The 16,967-nt window shown below is 45.0% G+C and overlaps 1 protein-coding gene across 3 annotated transcripts in view; it reads left to right on the top strand.

Moving 5' to 3' along the window:
* The first annotated feature begins 1,140 nt into the window (after positions 1-1,140).
* MCOLN2 (mucolipin 2) overlaps positions 1,141-16,967 on the top strand; it is a 54,141-nt gene continuing 38,314 nt past the window's right edge. Inside the window, exons 1-2 of one of the 3 annotated variants that reach the window (XM_034653807.1) lie at positions 1,141-1,407; positions 1,649-1,876. In XM_034653807.1, coding sequence (XP_034509698.1) covers positions 1,331-1,407; positions 1,649-1,876 — 305 coding nt within the window. In that variant the 5' untranslated portion in view covers positions 1,141-1,330. Of the gene's footprint in view, positions 1,408-1,648; positions 1,877-8,944; positions 9,180-16,967 lie in introns of those variants that run through there. The other 2 variants (XM_034653808.1, XM_002919392.4) reach the window with 2 other exon arrangements.

Below are 16,967 nucleotides of genomic sequence, written 5' to 3'. Positions count from 1 at the left end.
CAACATTTTCCAATCAAGCCACAGTCTGTCTTTGTCACGTAGTCCACATCCTCCCCACAAGAACAGCACTGGACAGTTTCCTCTCTTCTAAAAAAGAACCTAACCAAACCACCCTTGTACCCACCTGTGGGGACTGTACTATGCAAACGGATTCTTCCAAGCCTGTCCGCACCCAGTGGGCACCTCTGATGAAAGAGACTCCAAAATAAGGCAATTTTGCCTTAAAGTGACTTTCAAAAGAGGGGCAATTATGTATATATATTTACATCATTCGGTCCAATTACATCTACCTGCAGACGCATATGAAAATAATTACCTGGCAGAATATTTTTGCCTAGCTAACCCCAGAAATCTTTAAACACTTGCTGATCCAATCGCCTGGAACTCAGGACTTTCCTGCTGCTGCTGCTGCTGCTGCCACCGCCACCACCTCGGGAAAAGAAGGAATAGGACTCCCTGGAAAAGGGGAGGTCGGCCGGGTCCGAACTACCGAGTAAGCATCACCCGCAGCTGAACATGACATTTGGGCATGTGCCCGAGACCCTCGTCTCTAAAATTCATGCCTGGTTTCCAGCAGGCGGGTGTCCCTTCCTTAGTGCTCTGGGAGGGAAGCGCAGCGGCGGCAGCAGGCGGGAGCTCGGGCTTACCCAGTCCCACCGCTCGGGTCTTGCAAGTCGGCGCGATCCCTCTGTCCCGCCCAGGGCCACGCGGACACGCACTCCCTGCGTCGGCGGTCCGCTCCAGCTTCCCCACGTGAGCGAAAGGCGATTCGTTTCTCTTTTCCTCGTGCGTCCATAGCTCTTAACATCTCTGAAACATGCCCCTTGTCGCGAGTTTTGTGATCATACACTTCAGAATACAAACAGGGTCTAATGAAAACTTATCCGAGTGAACTTGCCAGTTATGTAAAGTCCTAGAGGAGAGGACCCTCTCTATCTTATCCCGGTGTCCACAGTACCTAGCACTCGGCTTGGCACTGTGTCCCCAACGTATCAAAATAGAAATTACTACAGAAGTGCGCAGAATGGTGTAGAAACCGGAGCAAAGAAAGGCAGGAGTCTCAGAGGGCAGGGAGTGCGCGCCCCCGCCGCCCGGGGGCAGTGTGGAAGCGCGCGGGCCGCAGCAGCGCTCCACCGCCGGGTTCCCTTCAGACGGCGCTTCTCCCCAGCCCGGCCTCTCGGCAGACGCTCAGGACGCGGAACCCGCCGGCCACAGCTCCCGGCACCGCCGGAGGCCACAGGGCAGGGGCCTCGGGCCGGCACCTCGTGGCCGAGGCAGGTGTAGCCGTCCCACCCTCCGCCTCCTCCTGCTGACCCGCGGGGGCCGCACCATGCCTCCCGGCGTGGAGGCTCTGGATCTGCCGGCGTGGAACGGAGCCTCAGGCCGGTCCTGGGGGCCCCGCGGCAGGTCAGTACCCCCGAGGCGCTCGGCTCTGCCCCGCTGGGAACGCCATGGCCTCCCCCCTCCCCCGCATTCCACGGTCCCTCCCGGGGGGCCGCGCCGCCGCCCCCTTCCCGAGCCGCTTTCCTCCTGGGGTCTTCCGGCGGCCGCACCTCCGCTCCACCTCACGCCGCCCCCGCCGGCCTCCGCTTCGCTGCCCCCCGCCCCCGGGTTCCGGAGAGGCCCGCCGGCTTACACGTGGAAAAAGTCCCCCAGGGCCCAAGTTGAGAAGCTCTCCGCCAGCTCCCCAGTCCGCCCTGCCCGGCCGGAGGCGACGCGGCGGAGGTGGTAGCTCCGGGGCGGGGCGGGAACGCCCGGCCACGCGCCCCTGGGCTCCCCGCGCGCACTTCAGCCCTGCGATCCAGCCGCCACCCCCTGCGCCCCGCCGTCCCCACCCCGGGCCCCGGTCTGCGCGCCCCGGGCGGCTGCAGGAAAGGTAAGAGAAGGGAGCCCGCCGGGAAGGGCTCCGACTTTATGGGAGGCGTGCCCGGAGGGCCGAGATGCGTGTGCACGGAGCTGTTTTTCGTGCTCGGAATCCCGAACGAAAGCTGTGGAAAGTTTTAAGGCGGGGGCAGGGCCCCGCAGCCTTATCGGTTTGCCCCGGCCGGGGAAGCTGGAGAGAGGATCAGGTGTTTTCAGGCTAACCGTCGGGTGAGGTGCCTGAGCTGTGTCTTTCGGGATGTCAGATTCTGGAGGAACTCTCATCAAGTGGATGGCTTTACTGTTCTGACTAAGCTTCCTCGCTGCCTTGGGAGAGCTTCTATGAACTGCTGGCAGTTGGTTAAGGAAGGCTGGGCTTTGCCTTCCGGAACAAACAGGCCTTTTCCTCAGGTGGGAGGGTTATAGTGTGGTTAAGCCCCACTCCTCTGCCTTTATGAAAAGGCGTACAGTTCAGCCGTTTGATGCTGCCAAGGGGCCCCACCTCCGTGGTCAGAGCTGCAGCCACCCAGCTGCGCAGCTGGGGGGGGGTACAAACAGGCCTGGGCTCCCCCTCTGCTCCCGAAACAAACATAGGGGTGGGCCGTTAAATTTTCTTAAAATAGTGTAGAGACTCTCCTGCTTTTCCTGCGTGGCATTCTCAGTATTATAAATGGACTTAATGCTAGCAAGGAAAGCCAGAATTCAGGGAGAGAATTTACTTGATCTCTCGTGGCCAGATAAGTATTTAGCTAGTTACAAGCAAGCGCGGCATGTACTTTTTTAGACTTTTGAAAGGCCAGTTTTGAATTAGAAGACATAACTTTGGTACAACTTTTTTTGACAACTGCGTGCTTGTGAATGTTACACCAAATTACCATCTCTTTTAATGCTAGATGTCTATTTTTAATGGGGCAGATGGGCAGAAATTATACATTTCTTCCACCGGCCTTAGCTCTAAAAGCCCTGTCCCCAGTCATGGAGAGCAAATGGACTCTGGCTTTATTTATTGTGTTCTGCTTGGACTGATTAACAGGCTTGTGCTTATGATGGGTGTGGCATATAATCTTTCTCTTTTTAAAATCTTTACTCCAGTATTTTTCTTAGCCTATTTCCTTCAGGACTTAACCATTTGTATCCTCTCCAGTGAGCATCCCCAGGGGCTTCCTTTCTTACAGTACGGAACACATCCTCAGCTGTGCACTAATAGCTTTTGAAGGGATTTATATTTGAAATATATACGTGTGTGTCTGGTTGTGCAGTGCCCAGTGGGAAAAAGGATTGTATCGTTGTAAACCGAAAATGGAAGAAGGGGTCATTAAGAGAGAGATGGGAGAAGTTGTCTAGACATCAGGATAGGAATTCTGATGTTTTCTGTTGAAGGGACGAGCTACCTCGTTCTCCGCAGAGGTGGGATGCGGGCTTCATGCTTTCAGGAACTGCTCACCACCTCTGTGATGTGTCATCTTTGTCTTCATACTTTGAGTCAAACTCCCATGACCGTAAACTTGACCTTCTCCTGTAGCAAACCTTCCCTAAACCAGGTTCTGTGGCCTGGACCCCTTAGAAACACACATGTCCCACTCTTCGCCGGACTGCTGCCATGCAGAGGTCAACCCAACGATGCCAGTTTTATTTAATTTCCTGCACTTCAAAATCGGTAAATCCTGATGAGGTGTTTGAAGAGGCCATGTTCTTTTCTCACAAAGAAGAGCACTTCAGGAGCGGTGTTTTTAACAATAGAATAATAAATACAAAATCTCTTAATGAGGCAAGGAGGAAGAGTAGGGAGACAGATTTCAAACAGAATGGCAGAGAATAGCGAACTGAAAGTCAGGAATGAGCCTATTCACAAGCTGGGCCCTTCAGGTTCGGTCTCTAGCAGTGAAGTGAAACCCAGGATAAGACAATCCTCAAAACTCAGTGGGAAAGCAGGTGGCTTCTTGTGGCTACAATTTTCTTTTTTCTTTTTTTTAAAGATTTTGTTTACTTATTCGACAGACATAGAGACAGCCAGCGAGAGAGGGAACACAAGCAGGGGGAGTGGGAGAGGAAGAAGCAGCCTCCTAGCAGAGGAGCCTGATGTGGGGCTCAATCCCATAACGCCAGGATCACGCCCTGAGCTGAAGGCAGACGCTTAACCGCTGTGCCACCCAGGCGCCCCTACAGTTTTCAAAGTAAAATCAGTGGCCGAAAGAAACCCTTTTGGCCAGGAAAGTTAGAAGTGGGATCTTCCCTGAAACTGGGCTGTTCTTAGCAGAGGCCAGGAGTGTGGGTTCGGTGTGTCAGTTCTGAAGAATGAGATCACCCTTCAGGGAGCATTAACATCACGCGCTGTGGGCTTCATAGAGAAAAATTTTATTTCCAGACTTCATTCTTTTTTTACTCAGACTGCAATATTCTTTTTAGGGACAAATGTTTAAAGCCAGGTTTTGGTTGTTTGGTTTGTTTGCTTTGGCAATCATCTGGGGGGGGTGCTTCCCCCTTTTTTTAGCCTACCCCTAGCTGAGCTTTCTGCTCTATTTTGATCTTGGGTCTCTGCCTCCCCCCGTCCTTGTGACAAGACAGCGTTGGTGGGGAGAGGGGTGCAGTATTCCTGTCCCCTCAGTTGGGAGATGGCTTCCTTTCTTCTCCTTTGAAGGTTGTCTTTTGTGATCTCCCCTCAAATACATCTAGTGTTTCAGCCTAAAATATCTGTCAGGCAATAATTGGTGACTAGTGAAGCTAAAGGTTCTGAAATATTGTCCTTGCTCTAATTCCAGGAGACCCATAATTTAAGTGGCGGGCTTAAAAAAATCATGTCACCTATAGCTACTAGAGGGAATTGTTAGACATAGGGTGAATCTAGGGATTCCCCAACTGACACTGAGATGGGCTTGTCTGAAAATAAGGTAAACTCATTCAATGGTTTGAGGAGAAAATGATTAATAATAGCTTTATGGCTTTTAATTTTACTTTTCTTTAGGGATAGGCATAGCATGACACTGGTTAAATTGGTCACTTATTGATATGTTAGAGAAAGCAAAATGTAAGGAATGCCATAATGCCAGTCATCTTCTCAAGCTTTTTTTTTTTTTTTTTTTTTTTTTTTTTTTTTTTGAGAGGGAGAGATTGAGAGAGAGGATGGGCAGAGGGAGAGGGTGAATCTTAAGCAGGCTCCATGCCCAGTGCCAAGCCTGATGTGGGGCTTGATCTCACAATCCTGAGATCATGACCTGAGCCAAAATCAAGAGTCAGAGGCTTAACTGCCTGAACCACCCAGGTGCCCCATCTTCTCCAGCTTTAAGTGCTTTTGGAATCCTGTATTGCTGAGAAATGGAGTTTTGCTTTACTTATCTCTGACCTAGAGAGCTGATTGGTCAGGATGTGCTTTCAAAGGGGTTGTGACTTGTTCAGAACAAGCACTTTTTTTTTTTAATAATTTTTATTTTGTTATATTAGCTACCATACAGTACATCCCCAGTTTTTGGATGCAATGTTCCATGATTCATTATTTGTGTATAACACCCAGTGCACCATGCAATACGTGCCCTCCTTAATACCCATCACTGGCCTATCTCAATCCTCCACCCCCCTCCCCTCTAAAGCCCTCAGTTTGTTTCCCAGAGTCCACAGTTTCTCATGGTTCATTCCCCCTTCTGTTTACCCCCTTCATTCTTCCCTTCCTTCTCCTACCGATCTTCCTATTTCTTATGTTCCATAAATGAGTGAAACCATATGATAATTGTCTTTCTCTGCTTGACGTATTTCGCTTAGCATAATCTCCTCCTGTCCCATCCACGTTGCTGCAAATGTTGTGTAATCGTTCTTTCTGATGGCTGAGTAATATTGCATTGTATATATGGACCACAACTTGACCACTCTCTCACACCATAAACAAAGATAAACTCCAAATGGATGAAAGACCTCGATGTGAGACAGGAATCCATCAAAATCCTAGAGGAGAACATAGGCTGCAACCTCTTTGACATCGGCCACAGCAACTTTTTTCATGACACATCTCCAAAGGCAAGAGAAACAAAAGAAAAAAATGAACTTGTGGGACTTCATCAAGATAAAAAGCTTCTGCACAGCCAAGGAAACAGTCAAAAAAACTAAGAGGCAGCCCACGGAATGGGAGAAGATATTTGCAAATGACACTACAGATAAAAGACTAGTATCCAAGATCTACAAAGAACTTCTCAAACTCAGTACATGAGAACAAGCACTTTTAAAATGTGAAGTCCTAGTTCTGCTTTTCTGCAAATTCAGAGGCAGCAAAGTGGTGATGGGAGATGATTTTATAGGAACTTGATGGCAAGGTTGGTCATCTGTAGGGAAATTCCTGAAAGTTGTAGCATGCACATTTTTTATGAGTGGTTCTAGTGGAAAATGAGAAGCTCTACGGTCTTTCTTCCCAGTGCTTCTCAGGATTAGAATGAGCACATGATTTATGTTCTAAGAGCTAGGCTTAGAAGGTAACCAAGGTTTCTCTGACTTTCTTTTCCTTTTTTTTTTTTCCTCCTTGACTTCCTTTAATTGGGGCCTAATTACCCCAGAGCCTCAGGTGTCTGAAGTCTCTCTCTCTCTTTCTCTCTCTCTCTCTTCGTCTCTCTCTCCCTCCCACCCTCCCCCTCCCTGTCTTCCCCTTCCTCTCTCAGCAATTCAGCAAATCAGTTCATTGTAGGAATTGAAGTAAAAGAAAAAACCCCAGTGTGGTTTGTTGGGAGTGTTCTAAAGTTTTCCATCTGCCAGATTGCCCTGTGACCCCCGCCCCCCCTATAGAAACACTGAAGTTCAGTCTCTTCATGACTTCCCCACTTTCTCCCTCCTACATAAATGTTGGGCAGGGAAATCCTGGATTACCTGGTATGTATTATTAGACCCTTTTTGACATAGCTTATTTTAACTCATTATGATAACTCAAGAATCTGTATGTCAGTCACCAAAAATCAAGGAAATGTGGAAAACTTAAAGAAGAAAATTGAGATTACATATAACACAACTTCAAGAGATTACCAAGTTTTTTTTTTTTTCTGGTTTATGCACTTCCAGACCTTTAAGATGTCTACATACAGATATAAATGTCAACATTATTGGAAAGATGGAACCTCAATATATTTATTTTGTAACTTTAAAAAAACTTAAAAATATGCATAGACATCTTTAGGCCAATACAAAGTTGCCAGTAGGGTTACAATGAACATTTTTGTAGCCATCCTTCTGACTGGTGCTTGTTCTGAAAAACTCACACCTCCTTTGAAAACACATCTTGAGGTTCACAAAGTTTTAAACATTTGTGGCATAAATCCATAGAAGGTTGATTCCTAGATCACAGTTACTCTCCTAGATACTGAGTCCAAGTGCCCTTCAGAAATTTACATTTCCATCAATAGAGTTTTAGTCTCATTATTGATAAATAAAACTTAAGATAGATTTTCACCAGTCTAGCTGTTAGTACATTTTTGTTGTTGTTAAATGTTCACTGTCCTGTTCAGATCCTTGGCCTGTTATTATACTGGGTTGTCTTTTTCTTACTAATAACTCAGAGCTCTCTACAGATAATAGGTGGTAGACTTTTCTGCCTATTTAAATATATCACAGACTTTTTCCCGATTCTGTCTTTTAACTTCTCGAATTGTAGATGTTTGTGTTAAGATCTGTGTATCTTGTGCATAAGGTCTTTTTCACTGGCTTCTAAATTTCATCATCCTTAGAAAGGCATGTCAAATCGTATTTTAAAAAGTTCTATTTTATGCTTCAACCAACTTTATTTTTTTTAGATGTATCTAAGTTTTACTTTTGTGTTTGGTTTCAAGGAGGACACTCATTTTCTCTCTCCCCAGTGGATTGTGGAATTTTCATGATAACAATTCGTGGAGTCATTCATTCTTTGGAAAGACTTTAGGAATATTAATTAAAACAAGATAGGTTTCTATCAGCAAACCAAGCAACTAAATTACCTAAAACTCTCTAATGTATCTTGGCTAAGCAAGCCTTTTCAGTATATTTTTAATTCAAATTTTCCTTCCCGTGTTTTAGACTTTGCATTCTTGTTGCTGTATTGTTTTTATTATATTTGTTGCTGTTGCTGGCATCATTATTAGTTCATCTTGTCAAGTACCGGCCAAGGAAATGTTCATGTTGTCAGGGTTGTTGTCTCCTTCATTGACCCATTTCTTCCCCCAAAAATATTCACTGAACACCTATTACATGTTAGGAGCTCCGCTGTATGCTGGGGGATGTAGTGATGAGCAAGACCGGGCCTCCATGAAGTTCACTTGTAGGGAAGACCAATAAAGAATGTGATCTCAGTTATAAAGGAAATTAAGTGATGGGAGAGGCAGTGGGGAAAGATGAGTTGGAGCCAGACATGAAGAGAGCTGGGGGCATAGCAGAAGGACAGGTGAAAGAGCAAATGCAAATGTCCAGATCAGGGACTGTTCCAGGAAGGAGGCGGGCCATGGGGTAGTGAGGAAGGGGAAGGGTGGGTATGGTAAGGAGTGGGCAGGAGATTTTTAAGCCATGTTAGGGGAGTTGGATTTTAGTCTGAGAGCTGGGGAAAGCAACTATGGAATTTTAAGCAGGGAAATGATATCTGACTTGGGCTTTTAACATTACCCCTCTGGCTACCACGTGGGAAAGAGGGAGGCTGTTGAAGTTGTCAAGTGAGAGGTGACAGGGCTTGGACCAGGGAGGCTGCGGCGGTTAGAGGGAGAGATGGGGACCAATCCATGACATGCTTTGAAGGAAGACTTGATCAATTGGGTGTGAGAATTGAGGAAAAGGAGGAGTCAAAGTACGGCTCTGGAGCACAAGTTCCTACACTTTCCTGCCCATTAGAATCACCTGAAAAGCTTATCAAAAATCCTGATGCTCAGCTCATAACTGGGCCCCAATTAAATCAGAATGTCTAGGGGCTGGAAGCCAGGCACTGAAACCTTTTCAAAGTCCCCAGGTGCTTCTACCATGTAGCCAAGGGGGAGAACCACTGATAGGGGAAGTGATTACAGCTGCAACATCTGGATAAGTGTGTGCGGTCATGGCATTGAGCAGATGGGTGGAGAAAGGGGTGGGGAGTTGGTTGAGAAATCTAGACATGTGGGTAGAGTTTCAAGGAAGAGGTTGGATAAGGGAGTTTGTTCAAGAGAGAAATTTGCTGGAGTGGCAAATGTGAAAAGTCCACATCATGTGGGTAGTATTTAAAGCCACAGGACTGGGCAAAGTCTTCTAGAAGGGAGGACAGAGGATGGAAGAGCGCTGGGCTGTGTCATGAGGCACTCTGGCAGTTGAAATCAGATGGAAGAAGAGCCTGCGAAGGAGACTGGGAAATGCCCAGTGAGGTAGGTGGAAAACCAGGGGAGTGGGGTGTCCTAGAAGCAGAGAGCAGAGGCTGTCCCAGGGATGCCGTGGTCAGCTGTAGCAAATGCTGCCAAGCCCCTAAGCCTGAGAAGTGACAGCTGGAATCCGCAGCAGGAAAGGGTTCACCACTGGTGTAGAACAAATGGAAACCAGGGGTTGCTCTAGAGAATCTGAAGCCCAGAAGAGACCCTGAGCAAAGTAAATGTTGGATTTGTTCCATCAGATGGCTTTACTTGTTTTTTCCTTCTCATTTTGATAACATGACCATTTAGAAGTCTCCTGAATTTTGGACCAGGATGCTATTGTCTGCTAAATATCACACATTTCTAAAAAAGAGAAATTATATCTGAAATACTAGTTGATTTGAACATAACGCTTTTTTTTTTCTTCATTCCTATCATACAGGCCATGACTCCTTAAGAAATATTTAATTCCGGGAATACTGGAGGGAGTCAGTAAATTGGATTCTTTGGGGGCAGGTTGCAACTTAGGGTCCCTTAATTGCCTCATTCATAAAATAAGGAGACGGGAACGGGTAATCTCTAAGGTAGAGGATTTCAAACCTGGGGAGCTTTTTGAAAGCCCCGATGCCCAGGCTGCACCCACATCAATTAGGCCAGAATCTCTGTGGGTGGTAGCTGGGCTTCAGTGGTTTTCAAGTGCCCCAGGTGACTCTGTGTGCGGCCGAGTTGGCAAACAGTGGCCCTGTGTCTTTGTCTAGCTCTCATATTGAATTATCCTATTCTTGGGTATTAATATATTTCTTACCCTCAACAAAATCAGGTAGAAGGGAGGAATGGATACTGGGTAGGCAGCTAGCAGTGTCTATCAAGGGAGGTCTCAAAATTTACCTTCCAGGCTTCCTTTATCAGGAAGGGATTGACAGATACTCTCCATTAAAATGAAGGAACAAAGGAAGTCCAGGAAATGGGGAATCCAATTTGGGAAGGAGGTGAAGGGAATTCCCAAATTGGTGGCCCCGAATCAGAATTAGGAAGCAAGCACTGTACAAGGATGAGGGTCTGGGAATGATGAGAAGAAACAAATTGACAAGTTGTCCAACTTATTAGACTGAATTGAAGGAAGCTGGCAGATTCAGCCGGTTTGGTGGTAGAGTCCTTGTTGGTATGTTGAAAACTAAGCAAATGCAGAAAAAGGCAATTAACCAAAACCTTCTTTTTACAAGAAAGAATAAAAAATGGTGGGGAGGGGCACCTGGCTGGCTCAGTCAGTAGAGCATGCAACTCTTATTCTCAGGGTTGTTAGTTCAAACCCCATGCTGGGCATAGAGCCTACTTAGAAACAAACAAGCAATATAAAAATCACAGTGCACTAGAGATTCAACAATGAAAAGTCTTTGCACATTCACTTTATAAATTCCAAATATTAATGTATTCAAAAGTTTTATTAAAATTTTATGGGGACAGTGAATGGGGAGGCGAAATATGTATGTTTTCTTGTGGGAAGCAGATATAAGAGCTAAAGTCATCTTTTCCATGGGAGGATAAAAATTGACAATATCTGAAAGAGGAACAAATAGTGGGACAACATTATTGAGAAATATTAAAGTAAATAACTGAGGAGAAACATGAAAGAAGTTGCCTCTAAAGAGCACAAATCCAGGGTGGGTTTGTTACAGTTCCTTTAAAATTATGTACACTATTAAGTTGGGGGAGAAAAGATGACATTTTTGGGGGGGTAGGTGGGACCAGATGATGCAGAGCTACCCAGATGTGGGTTCCTGGAAGGCTGGTGGTACTCATTGGTCCCTGTGCTAAGGGTACAGGAAGGGTGGATTTGGGACGTGGTTCCCCTGCTGCCACTGTGTCATCCTCGGGGACTAGCAAGAGAGTTGTGAATTAGGAAACCCGTTCTGTTCTAGCAGCACTGCACCAGTACAAGATACCAAAGCAGGGATGTCTGTCAGGAGCTAGGGGCACAAACACCAGTTTCTCCCAAGCTAAGGAGTTTATAATATCAGCAGGGATAACAAAAGAACCACCACATCCAAGGTGCGGTTGGAGCTCTGAAACACTAGACAAGTGGTCCCAAATATTTTAGATAACTTACCCCATCAATTAAAAGAACGTCCACTCTCTCTGAATGTATGTTTGTATATTGTATGTAGAATCATATATACTATAAAACAGGTAAAATAAGCATTTTTAAGAGAGGGGTAGGGGCAGAGGGAGAGAGAGACTCTTAAGCCCAGGGTGGAGCCTGATGTGGGGCTTGATCTCATAACCCTGAGATCATGACCTGAGCCAAAGGCAGACGCTTAACTGACTGAGACACCCAGGCGCCCCTAAAGAGTTTTCTTGATAAATCTGGTTTTTTTTTTCCAGCTTCTTTTCAGATCAGATCTGCTTTTCATCTTTTTCAAACTCATGGCAAACAAATTTTGCACTAGGCGGGTATTCGTGTTTCCATTTTCTTGATGTTAACTTAGGCTCTCATTAGTTTTCCAGTTCAGTCTCATTTTTTTGCCAGAATCTTTATGTCATTGCCCACCTTGTGAGGGTGGGCTAAACTGGATGGTATATTCTAAACATGCTTAAATGGGCCCACATGAGCCTTTAGTGGTAGACAGTGCTGAAAATCAGGGAGGCCACCACCATCAAGCCCCTACTTTGGGAACTCGCTTTCTTCCCCCAGGATGCTTTGCATACCTACGTGAGGCCCAGGCATCTGTCCTTCTGACCAAGTGAGGACAGCTTCGGCATGATAGATAATAATCTCTGTATTACACCCTGTAAACCTTCACTTCTGTCTTTGCTAGCTTAGTCCAGTTAGAAGTCCCAACCCTTTCTTCCCACATACAAGTGAATGGTCTTAATTCCCCCTTGCGCGTATGCACCCCTCTTTGGAGGCCACTGTGGTAGAAAACAGTCTTTTCTACCTCTTTTTGAGTAGGGTAAGGGTCATGCAAGCTGAACAGCTAGCAGCCTGGGCTGGTTAGCTTATTTGCTGAGCCAATTGTGCTAATAGGAACAAGGTACCATCATTGAAATTGGTATGTGCATTTTTCTGAGGCAAAGGTCAAAAGCTTTCACCAGTTCTCATAGGGGGTTATGACCCCATGAGATTAAGAATTACTGGTAACTCATTTTCTTTTGCATTTTTTAAAACTTCAAGCTTCCATAGACTTTCTTAGTCATTGATATGTTGAAGCTGGAATTGGTCACACGATAGCCTTAAAATTAGCTGACATTACGCAGCCCTGATTATCTGAGGAAAGAGTAGGTTTTCTTAATAACAGTAGCTTTGATGTGCTTCCTCTCTGACTTCTCCCCATAGTACAAAGGCTCGGGCTTCTTTCTTTCCCAAGTCCTGTTTACTTGGCCATTCTAGCATCACTAGCTTTTATTTAGCCCATCGCGTGGGTGAATTTCCATTCTATTCCAGATCTTGTTTTTATGCTCACCAGTACTGTGCTTTTTCCCTCTGATACTTTGGTCTTTAACAGTGCTGTTTATTAAGCTTATATAATCCAGATCATGCATTTCCTATAGTTTAGTGAAACATAAATAATTCATGAGTCATGATTGTTCTTATTTATTTCGAGCAATTTCAGTTTCACGACTCTGCTGCCGTTGATGGGTCTGATTTAGATCGTCGTTGATTTCTCTTCCCTAACTGTTTTTATGGTGCAGTTTCTCTTCCCCCGAATTGTGTTATGAGTTCACCGCTCTCTGTCCTTTTCTGAACCTGTTGGGGATTTTCATCATGGGTAACAGAACTTGCAGTGCTTCTCCCACTGACTTCATTCTTGCGTGTAAAGTTGTGACGGAAGCTTCAAGCCTCCTACACCAAACACCCAGCCTGGTGCTCAGCATGGGAGGATACTGGATGCATATGTGTCAAATGCAGCGATGTTTTAGTCGTGTGATATTGTCTTGCCTCTGGTTTTTTCAGTTTTCCATCTTTTTCACGTTACACTATTTGTTTTGCACAGTTGTGTTTTTATTATAAGATGTCTAGTTATATGTGAGTGTGTGTTTACTACCCTTCACCGACCAGGGAGATAGGGCAGATCTACAAATTGGGAAGAAGAGGGCAAGAAAGAGCCCTCAGGAAATAAAGTTTAGAAAACTCAAGCATTTACGTTATCCTTGAGATTCCAGAATTCTTGAACCAAAAATATTACCTTTTCTTCCAAACTTTAGATGTTATTTTTTCGGTAAAGATTTATTTATTTATTTTCGAGGGGAGGGGCAGAGGGAGAGAGAGAGAGAGAGAAATCCCAGGCAGACTCCCCACTGAACACAGAGCCCAACACGACACAGGGCTCCATCTCACAAACCTGAGATCATGACTGGAGCCGAAATCAAGAGTCGTAACGCTCAACCGACTGAGCCACCCGGGTGCCCCCAGATGTTATTTCCAAACTGAAGCTGGACTTATTAGAAAGAGCCATCTTATCACAAACTTTTATTATTCACATTAATTTTTTTCTGTATTTCTACATTTGACTAGTACTACCCTTTATTTCACCAGATGGCTCCTGCATGCTTGAGGGGAGAGTTTTTCGTGCTAGCTTTTCCATTTTTCTGTTTATCCTTCACCATGCTAGAAGTATTACAGCTGCTCTATAAGTGAAAAACTTCTGGGTGGATAGAGTTCTGTAAATAATTTAACGCAATAAGTGACCCTGATGTTTGTTATCTCTTACTTTGTGTGTGTCTGTGTGTGTCCGCGCATGTGCGCGAATTATCTTTTTTTTTTTTTTAAGATTTATTTATTTATTAGAGAGAGAGCACAAGCAGGGGGAGCAGCAGGCAGAGGGAGAAGCAGACTCCCCCACTGAGCAAGGAGCCCAATGTGGGACTTGATCCCAGGACCTTGAAATCATGACCTGAGCTGATGGCAGATGCTTAACCAACTAAGCCACTCAGGTGTCCCTGTGAATTATCTTCTTAATAAGGTTTCTTAGAGTAATGTTAACATCAGTTACCATTTTTTGAACATTTAGTGGCCAAGTAGCCAAAGAAACTAGCAGCTGAAAGAATTATTTGAAGCCATCTGAAGCAGCTGGGGCAGTGTCCTCTCTGTTCCTGGGGTGCTCAATGCATATTTCAATTATAGCGTGGAAAACATTTTATTTTACTCTCATGTGTTCATATCTCTCTTTTCTGCTGCACTGAGCTGGAAGACAGGAAAGTGTCTCTGGCAGAGCTGGGCTCACAAGGTGTTCACTAAGTATTTGGCCTAATGCCCTGTGTTTCACACCACTGTTCTCGAGAACACCGTCTCTTCTTTCTTCATTGTGGTGTTTCCCACACTAGAGACCAAGGCAGGAGTTTCCATGCCATGTTCTGAGGGTTCTGTCACAACTTTTCAGATGTCTTTTTCCTTTTATTAAAGGGAAAAAATACCGTGAATCATCAAGATGACTCCATTATCAACAGGGATCCGCTAAAGTGATGGTGGTCAGCTCTAAATTTAGTACTGCTCAGAAGATTTCTTCTGGCATGTTCTCAGGGGTCTGACGGCTCCTGTCGGTGGATGTTGCTGTCAGGCACAGTTAAGACACCACGTTCTTCTGGGAAATGCCTCCCTTGGTGCTCCTTGTCAGTGGCCCTCAGGACACGCACCCGCTGTATGTTATGATGGGATTTCCCCTCTGTCAGAGGGGCCTGTTTCCACAGTGCTTTTCACACTAGGTCCGGCATTCACGGAGCTAGGTGGTAATGTGGGACTGTGCATGCACAAATCTCTCTCCTACCAGATGCCGAACATCTGCTGTTCAGGGGCGCTCTCCAGCTCAGAGTCCCAAGCGCCCATCTCAGCCTCAGCACAGGGCACGGTAGGGCGGTCCGATCCATTCCAGAGCTGACCGGCCTGGGTGCAGGCAAACACATTTGAAAGGTCTCCACATTCTTTTGAGATGAGATGCATGTGGTCATTGATTTTTCATTTCTAAAAGTATTTTTTGTTTTTGCCAAATTGGTCTTATAGATATTTTTACCTGTTCTTGTCTTTTACTATGCTGACCATGATCGTCTTCCAACCCGTGTCAGATTCTTGTAGACTTGGCCCTGTTTCTGCTCCCTGTTTCTAAGTAGACTGTTCATGTTACTTGGTTTCCTCATGTGCTTGGTTTTATCTTGAGACCATCTGGTCAATGTGTTTTTCAAGTTATTTGTTAGAGTGGCCAAGTCCACGGATGAACCTCTGGAGAGGTATGTGTGAGTTTGCTAGAAGACAGGGCAGTCTCTGTCTGGAGCCCCCAGAGCCAAGCAAGTTCATGGTCTGATGTTCTCTGGCTCATCCAGGTGCGAGGCTCAAAGGGCTGTGTCGTGAGCATCATTTCTAGGGATGGGCCTATTTTTTAAATTTCCTTTTTTCTTTTCTTTGATTTGAAACTACTCTGGGCTTTTCTGTAGTCCTCTAAGTTTGGGGACAGGCTGTTTTGATGCTAGGTACTTTTCTGAGAGGGTGGCTGTTTGGAACCCCCATCTAAATTTGAAGAGGATCTCCTGTCAGATCTTGGATGGGCTTTGGGCCTTGAGTCCTGGCCCCCTCATTCCCCTTTCCCAGGGCTGCACACTGAAGCCTAAGTGGGCCTGAATGGCAGTGGGCCCCCACTCCTCCAGGATCCCCCCAAGACTAGGCTGGGAGTTCCTTGCTCTTAAATTTTTAAGTGTTCTTAGAAACATCTTTATTATTTTTTTTAATTGAAATATATTTGGTGTATAACATTATACAAATTTAGGGTGTACAATGTGTTGATTTGATACATTTATATATTGTAATATGATGGCCACTGTAGCAATAGTTAGCTCCTCTGTCACCTCATAGAATTGTCATTTCTTTTTTGCGGTGGGAATAATTAAGATCTAGTCTCTTAGCAAGCTTGATGTTTATAATATAACATTATTGTCTATATTCACTATATTGTGCATTAGATCTCTAGGACTTATTGGTCTGTGTTTGACCCCTCAGTCCTTACAAGTACTTCCTCCACCTGCCCCCAGAAACAAATATGCATTTTATCCAGCATCTGTCTTTTTTTCTTTTTCTTTTCCTTTCTTCCCTTTCTTTCTAACCTTCCTCTTCCTCCCCTTTCTCTTTCCTTTCTCCTTCCTTCCTTTCTTCCTTCCACCCAGCAGGAAAATTCTAAATAACCTAGCCTACTAATTCTGGGAATAGGAAATCTAAAAATCAATTTAAAGATAGAAAATTATTAACTGAGTATAAGTCTTAAATAGTCTTAAAATAAGCCTAAAGATGCTCTTTCCCTTTTAGTCTTTCTTTCTTTCTTTTCTTTTCTTTCTTTCTTTCTTTCTTTCTTTCTTTCTTTCTTTCTTTCCTTCCTTCCTTCCTTCCTTCCTTCCTTCCTTCCTTCCTTCCTTCCTTCCTTCTTGTCTGTATGTACGTGTGTATATAGGCTCCACATCCAACATGGGGCTTGAACTCATGACTCTGAGATCAAGTGTCACATGCTCTTCTGTAGAGCCAGCCAGGCACCCCCTCTCCTTTAGTCTTCTTTAAAACTTGTTAGTTGAGGTAGATAATGTAGATGTGAAGTCAATACAAAAATAGGTCATTTCAATATTTCAGGTGAAAAGATGCCCCCAAATGAGCCCCAATTATAAAAACTCCCCTAGAAATGGGTACCTTGAATGATTGGCTGAACTTAGTAAAATTTAATCCTTAAATTTACCACTAAGACACTTCCTATTGTAAGAAGCACAAGACTAACTCAAACTAGCGTAAGCTCCGAAGAGTTTTATTAGCTTACATTGCAGGTCTTGGGATGAGTGGCT

This window comes from Ailuropoda melanoleuca, chromosome 2, assembly GCF_002007445.2.
Source record: "Ailuropoda melanoleuca isolate Jingjing chromosome 2, ASM200744v2, whole genome shotgun sequence".
Classification (NCBI taxonomy): domain Eukaryota; kingdom Metazoa; phylum Chordata; class Mammalia; order Carnivora; family Ursidae; genus Ailuropoda; species Ailuropoda melanoleuca.
Note: the sequence above shows the minus strand (reverse complement) of the source record. Positions and strands in the feature narration are given on the sequence as shown.